Raw genomic sequence first — 7608 nt, 5'->3', positions numbered from 1 at the left:
AGACCAGATGGGTGGAGGGAGGGCTTCAGAATAGTTCAGGACTTTCATGGGGGAGCCATTAAGTGACTCCAATTCAAAGAGCAAGCAGTCTGTCCCCAAGCTGTGTTCCATCAGCACTCCTCCACACAACCCACCCAACACATGTAAAACCACAGGCTAACTGGAACCCTAAGGCTCAGAGGCCCTTTTCCCTTACACAGGCCATAGGCCTCCCTCTCCTCTCCAGTTGGCTGGGACTCACTGAAGTGGAACGCTTCACAGCCCTCTTCAATCCCATTCCAGCAGTAACTTAACAGGCAGGCAGGCAGGCAGGCAGTAGGAGTTGAGATTTTAATATCATAAATCAGTGTTGGCCTGCCTTTTACTGCCAGGCCCCTCCCGGGGCCTCCTATCTTCATATTGCCTGGAAGGCTGCCTGCAGCCAGGGCTTCCCCCAGCCCCTAGGAAGGATAGAGCACCAGCCTGGGAAGGGAGGCAACAGCAGCTAAGGGGCTTGGAGGAGGAGACAGAAGCTTGTGCAGGCGCATGTGTGCATGTACTTACGTGTGAGAACACATGTAAAGTGTCAGGTTTACAGACCTTGTCTCAGGGACAGTCTCAGATGGGAGGAGGTAGGGCAAAAAGAAACACATCCTTTCTCTCTGGTACCTTGGGGTTACCCTATCACAGGGACAGACATATAGGGTAAGTAGGAAACCCCTCCCTAGGTCCCAGCCTTCAAGACTGGAGCCCTTTAAGTATGGTGAAGTCACAGATGCAGTCTGTGGGAACACTAGGTCTGTCTCTTTCTGAAAGCCCTAGAAATGTGGGAGGTAAGAAGTAAAGGGAGACAGGACTCTGCTAGAAGAACTTGACACCTCTGCCATCGCTGATAGTGATGATCTCAGCCTTGTGCTCCTGCTGTAGGGCCTGCAGAGCTCGAAGTAGGGTCGCCTCATCCAGGCCATGGAACTCTGGATAGGAAGAGATGGGCAGTCAGTCTCCCAGTTCCTTGGGGGGATGAGGAGAACAGTCAAGGTGGAAGCTGAGACCCTACAGAGCCAGGGTATGCATATGCCATCTGCACTGCTGCAGCTGCTACCCATGCTTTCTGGGCACTCTTTAGAGTAAGGGGTGGAAGAAACCTTAAGTCAGCATGAAATGAATTCTGGCTTATGTCCCCTTCCCTAGTTATGTAGACTCAGCCCCAGGACCCTTCTTCCCCTTGCCCCCATTAGTGTCTGATGTACCTGAGTGATATCATCTGATTTTGAGTCCACAAAAAGGGGGCCCTAACTGGGCATGGGTGGCTTACGCCTGTAATCCTAGCTACTCAGGAGGCAGAGATCAGGAGGATCACAGTTTGAAGCCAGCCTCAGACCCTATCTCAGAAAAAAAAAAAAAAAAAAGCCAAATGTGGGCTGGTGGAGGGGCTCAAGGTGTAGGCCTGAGTTCAAACCCCAGTTCTGGAAAAAAAAAAAAAAAAAGGGGCCTAAAAAGAAGAAAAATGACAATGAGTTCTGCTAATCAGCCCTAAGGTTAGTTAAGGCCCTTGTCACATGAGTCCTTAACTGCACATTTGTACAAATCAGGGGACCTGTCCTGACACAAAGAGGTATAGCTAGTGCCCGAGCCAGGAGACTGCTAAAGTCCAGCACCAGTATCTGCCCTTTCCTAACTAAGACAGGGCTAAGAGCCAAAGGCCAGCTGAGTATCTGGAGATATGGTAAGATACTGCAGGGAGATGTGAGATGTAGCAGGCAAGCCCTGACAGGCTTGCTCACCTCACCCCCTGCAGGGGGCCAGCTCAAGTCAGGAAGCTTGCATTGTGAGGAAGCCTCTAGCTTTGCCTGGCCTGAGTAGTGGGCTGGGCCAAGCTGGAGCACTGAAGTCATGGGGTGATGGTGGGAGTAGCAAGCAGAGGCCTGCAGGGCAGAGGGGAACAGCCAAGAGCTGTAAACTGCTACAGCTAGGGCCTGGCAGAACACCCTCTGTTACCCCAGAAAAGACTGGGGCTTTTGGTGATCCTGCTGGTCAAAATAAGGAGTCAGAAGGCTTGTGGAATGGCTAAAGCAGGAAGAGTGCCTGCCTAGCAAGCATGAGGCCAAGTTCAAACTCCAGTACTGCCAAAAAAAAAAAAGAAAGAAAGAGAGAGAGAGACTAAGGAGTCAGAGAGGAAAGAACTGAGAAAGTGTTTACACTATTTAAAAATCAAAGAGTATACAAATCCTTGCCTGGCCAAAATCCAAAGTATTTACATGGGCTGGGGGTGTTGGCCCAATCCCTTCAGCTGACACCCACAAATCTTGAGCCCTCTATAAGAAGAAAGGGTGAACAACCTGAGTCAGCCAGGAATGAGATTTCAGGCTTAATCCCCTGTGCCGGTTCCTCAACTGTCTTCTACAGCAGTAATTCACAACTTTTCATGAGCCATACATGCCCTTGAAAAACTTGTAATACGGACTCTATCCCTAGAAAAATGCATATACATCCACACAAACAAAATTAGGGGCTTTTAAATATGTGAATTCAGGTAGTCTATGGAATTTTTAGATGTGGGTTAAGAGCTTTTGTGTTGTGGAATTCAGAGGCAGAAAAATGGTTAGTCTGAATATCGACTAAACTACGACTGGAGAAAGAAGCACTCCTCTCTTCTCAAAACTGGAAGAAAAAGGCATTACCCTCATCCTCTGTGTCTTCCCCATTGGTCAGTTCATACAGAGTAAACACAGAGTTGTTCTGGCCACTCCTAGAAACCTGTGGACACCAAAAATGAGGGTTGAATAAGGAACAAGAATCTCCTGGGAGAAGGTAACCCTCATTAGCTCCACCTTTTTTATTTGGGAATGGTACTTATTTCCAAACCAGGGCTCGCTGTCACCTCTGCAGTGGCCTCAAATCCACAAGACCCTACAGGTGCTATATATATATATATGTGTGTGTGTACACACATATTTAGAACCACTAAACCACAGGCCTTCACGTGTCTGAAGAGTGACTTCTCATTCTGGTTGTTTTCCTATTCAGGAATGGGTGGTTTGTATTTGTTATATTTAGGTTGTTGATGCTTCCTCCCCTCTGCTTTCCCTTGGGAATGTATGGGGCTGGTGGCAGCTAGGAATTTGGGGAAGAGGGTATTCTGTCCCCACACCCGCACTGGCTTAGAAAGTCTCATTCATGTGGACAACTCCACAAAGGCCCAGTAGGGGGAGGGGGCCCCAGGTTTTTTTCCTTCCTTTCCCCATTTATCTTCTGTGGCCAGAGGCTCCAGCCAACAATAGCATTCATGGTTTCCAGTCCTGCATTCTCCAAACATGGCCTCACATAGCCTCCTACAAGCAAAGAAAGGGAAGTTCTGTGCAGGCAGAGAAATTGAGTCACTCAAGGACATTTACCTAGAAGGCCTATACTTCCCTTTCTGTCCTCTCCCCACTTTGCCAAATCTGGATCTGGGAACACCAGGTATCTGTTGAACATGAATACAATTTTTTCATCACTGCTTAGTACTTAGTAGCAGGATGGCCTCACCCACTGATAAATGAGTTTCCCCCATTCTTCTGGCCTCCGCCACATGATCAGGAAGCTAGACTTGTTCTTATCCAACCACTCGAGGTTCCCTGTAAAACAGATACTTATGACAGCAACATGCTCTTTAAAAAAAAAAAAAGGGACAAAGAGGCAAATAGCAATGTGGGACAAAGTGGAAGAGATTCTGCTTTCAGAATGAGATTCAGTATTTTACTAACATCTATATGGCACACATTCTCCTTAGTGTACCTCTCTTCAGGCTTAGGGCACAGTTAGATTTCAATTTCTGTATATCAATGAGAAGAGAAGACCCAGGAATTGGGCTTCAAGCCAAGGGAGAAAAAAGTTTTAATAAAGGGAAAAGATTTGTCCTAATCTACCCTCAGGGAAACCTAAATAGGAAGAAAAGTAAGGAATTTGAGCATCTGCACCTACCTTTTTTCCTCAGTTCCTCTAATACAATCTGGATTGATTCCATAGGAAGCTTCCCTGGTTTAAGGTTAAAGGAATGACATACATGTTAATTGGTTTGGATAAAAATTCTCAGAGCCAATCCCTGAGAACCATTTAGCTCCTTCCTTTCCCTTTTACACACACATGCATGCAATTTCTGAACAAGATATAAATTAGCGTTTTCTGGATATTCTGGGGAGGAAGGTAAAAAACCAATTAGAAGAGAGAGATAGCTGGACATGGTAACACATGCCTGTAAACCTGTAATCCCAGCTATTCAGGAGGCAGAGACAGGAGGATAGCAAGTCTGAGGCCAGTCCAGGCAAAGTTAGTAAGAACCTATCTCAAAAACAAGCCGGGCACCAGTGGCTCACATCTGTAAATCCAGCTACTTGGGAGGCAGAGATAAAGAGGACAGCAGTTCGAGGCCAGCTTGGGCAACAGTTTGAGAGACCCTATCTTGAAAATATCCAACACAAAAAAAGGGCTGGCAGACTGGCTCCAGTGGTAGAGTACCTGCCTAGCAAACATGAAGCCCTGAGTTCAAACCCCAATACCACCAAAAATAAAATAATAAATGAACAAATACAATGAAAATTAAAAAGGGGGTAGGGCTGAGACTGTAGCTCAAGTAGTAGAGTGCTTGCCTAGCAAGTATGAAGCCCTAGGTTTAATCCCCAGTACAGGAAAAAAAAAGGAAAAACAGGGAGGAAGGGAGAGACTACCCAGATATAGTGGTACACACTTGTAATCCCAGCACTCAGGAGGCTGAGGCAGGAGGATCAGGAGTTTGAGGCCAGCCTCGGCTATAGAACATGGCCCCATCTCAATAAATAAATAAATGGAAGAGCTTTAGAAAATGAAAGGGAAGTGGTGGAGTGGCTCAAGTGGTAGAATGCCTGCCTAGCAAGCATGAAACCCTGAGTTCAAACCCCAGTACCACAAAAAAAAGAAAGAAAGAAAATGAAAAGTATTATTTCCCACATTCTCTGTCTTCTCACTGTCCTTCAGCTTTTCTCCATGGATATTTTAAAGATCAATCAGACAGCAAAAACAAATGACCGTCACTTCTTGGAAGTAGGGTAGGCGGGGAAAATTATTAAAGGTAGTGCTGAGTTTGAGCCTCACACAGAGAGAACAGAAGATTCAAATATCCCAAAAAGGCTCAGGGTGAAAAGCAGCTTGGGACTTGGCATCAGAGCAGAGATTCTAAGACCCAAGCACTTAAGAATGCCTACAAGAGGGTTTGGTACTAAATCAGTGGGGTAAAACGGACGTCAGATACTCTTACAAGCTTGGGTAGGAACCTGCCTACTGTGGGTAAAGGGAGGGGGAAGGTGCAGCCTGGGCATGTGGGAAAGTGTGGAAGCACATGCGTGTGAGCTGTGGGAGAGCCTGAGGGAGGATACGCTGTAGCTTGACGTTGTTGAAGAGTGGGCTCTCCTGCGCTTCCATCACCGTCATGCTGGACTGTTTGTGCAGGCGACAGAAGGACAGGACCAGCGAGCACCAGGCGGCCAGCTGCTTCTGCCGAGTGTCCACGTTCGGCTGTAACCTGCCGGGTGAAGGGAATGGGCGCAGAATTAGAGGGCGTGAGGGAGCGAGAGGCAGCACTTGCCCCGGGGCGCATTTGGGAGAGAGAGTGAGGGACTGAAGATGGTGGTGGGCGGGTCCTGTCTCCCCCCTCCCCAAGTGAAGCATCAAGGCTGAGCCCAGGGCCCAGGGGGTGGGAGGGAGGCACAGCGGGGCTTCCTGGGGTCTGAGCCTCACGTAAAGAAAGGTGGGAAGCGATACTGCCACGGCCACTCGAAACTCATCGCCATCGTAGTAGTCCAGGATACCCGGAACCTACCAACAAGGGACTTCCGGTTTCCCCTTCACCACGTCCGGGCAGAAAGCACAGCAGAAAGGTTCCGGATGCCTCTCAAGAGACGCTCAGAGGACCGGAGATGTCATTGTCATCAACCAATCCCCTGCCATTATCCTAAAACACTTTACCTTGTGGAGCAGAAAGAGCCTTGGGAAGTCTTCTGGTTCAACCTCAGAAAAAGGGTAGCGAGTTCCCCAAAGTGGTGCAATTCGTTAAGAGAACGCAAACAACCCAGATCTCCAACCAGAGTACGCTTATTTCCACTGCACGTTTCTTGTAATATTAGCATTCATGTCAATTACCATTTAATTTAAACTCCCCACGATTCCACAATCTCCTTCATTCCTATGTCCTTCTACTCCACCATTTCTTAGTCTTCTGCAGCACCTTGGGAGCACACTTTGTAGCTTATATCACCACAAACGGTTCTGCTTCCTCCAAAGGTTCAGTGCACTCCATCCATCTCCCTCCCCACCACACACGCTCCTTTTTTTTTTTTTTTCCCACTCTTGGGCTATGGAGAATGACCTTTTGTTTTTATTGGTTCTCTGTGACACTCGACGTAATATTAGAACTTCTCCATGTTCACCAGACATCCCCGATCATTCCTCATCTCTTTGCTCCCTACAGAGTGACTTTCACTCCTGTTTTATGAGATTGAGGACAGGCATGCAAACCCCTTAATCCTTTCCCTGTCTGTCACCATATTTGCTTCATCCCTCAAAAATTACTCTCTACTTTTACTCCTTCTTCCTTTTGGACTCAAAGGAAGAAGTGTCACTCTTCTTTTACAATGTCAAGCCTTTGACATATCTTCTTATCTCTCCTTCCCAACTTCCTCCAGGACTTCTGTTATCATTTTATTTCTCTCTCTTTCTCCTGGCTCTTCTCCCTAGGCTACAAACATACTCAGGGTATTCTTATTTTAAAATATATGTAGGTAGCCCTTGACTCTGCTACCTCAATTTCCTGTCTGATCTCTAACCTTTCCCTCACTCAGGTTCATCCCTCATTGTGCACAGTTTCTGGTCCACAGTGTGACCAACAAATATTTGCTGAGTTAAGGAACCATACAATTGATAATGGTTTCTCAAAGACCATCATTTCTTTCACCTCTATGACAGCTTTATCCATTCCACTGCTTCTCCAATCTTTCCCTCTGTGTCCATTCCTTCCTCCCCCCCCCCCATTCCCTTTTGTTTGTTTTCTTTTTGATTTGCTTTTTTTCTCAGGCTGATGGAGTGGCACAAGTGTTAAGAGTGAGTTCCTGAGTTCAAACCCCAGAGGCACCAGAAAAAAGGAAAAAAATGATAGCCCAGGTAGCCCAAGCTGGCCAAAACTCACTGGGTAGCCCAGGCTGACCTTGAACTAATAATCCCCCTGCTTTAGCCTTCCAAGTGATGAGAGATTACAGGCCTGAAACACCACACCCGGCTTTCCCTCATTCCTTTTTTTTTTTTCAAAGGTAGAAGAACAAAGTTTTATTGAAAGTAGAGAGAAAGCATAAATAGGAGTTTTTAAAAAGGGTTGCAAGAGAAAAGCAGTGGGCTCCACCGTTCTCACCTTTCTAGTCTTGTATCTCAGGGGACTAAGGACTGAGGACTGACCAGGGGACTCTCATTCTTTAAAGCTATTTCCTATGAGTCAAACTGCAGCTTCTTCTTCTCCATACACGTTTTCTGAGAGCTCTCATTCCTCCTAAGGGTTCATATTGCATTTCTATGCAGAAGACTCCCAGACCTGTATTTTAGATCCAACTTCTTTCGACCCCCCCCCCA

General features: G+C 46.9%; 1 protein-coding gene across 1 annotated transcript; it reads right to left on the bottom strand.

The window, feature by feature from the left end:
- Positions 1 to 311: 311 nt before the first annotated feature.
- On the bottom strand, positions 312 to 5859 carry Vps25 (vacuolar protein sorting 25 homolog). Its single transcript, XM_020165182.2, has 6 exons — positions 5731 to 5859; positions 5370 to 5515; positions 3943 to 3996; positions 3508 to 3596; positions 2661 to 2736; positions 312 to 953 (listed from the first exon to the last, which is right to left on the bottom strand). The coding sequence occupies exons 1-6, from the start codon at positions 5781 to 5783 to the stop codon at positions 841 to 843; spliced, it is 531 nt and encodes a 176-aa protein (XP_020020771.1). The 5' UTR covers positions 5784 to 5859; the 3' UTR covers positions 312 to 840.
- Between the last annotated feature and the right edge of the window lie 1749 nt (positions 5860 to 7608).

Source organism: Castor canadensis, chromosome 11, assembly GCF_047511655.1.
Source record: "Castor canadensis chromosome 11, mCasCan1.hap1v2, whole genome shotgun sequence".
NCBI classification, from domain to species: domain Eukaryota; kingdom Metazoa; phylum Chordata; class Mammalia; order Rodentia; family Castoridae; genus Castor; species Castor canadensis.
This window is presented reverse-complemented; position numbering and strand designations above follow the sequence as displayed.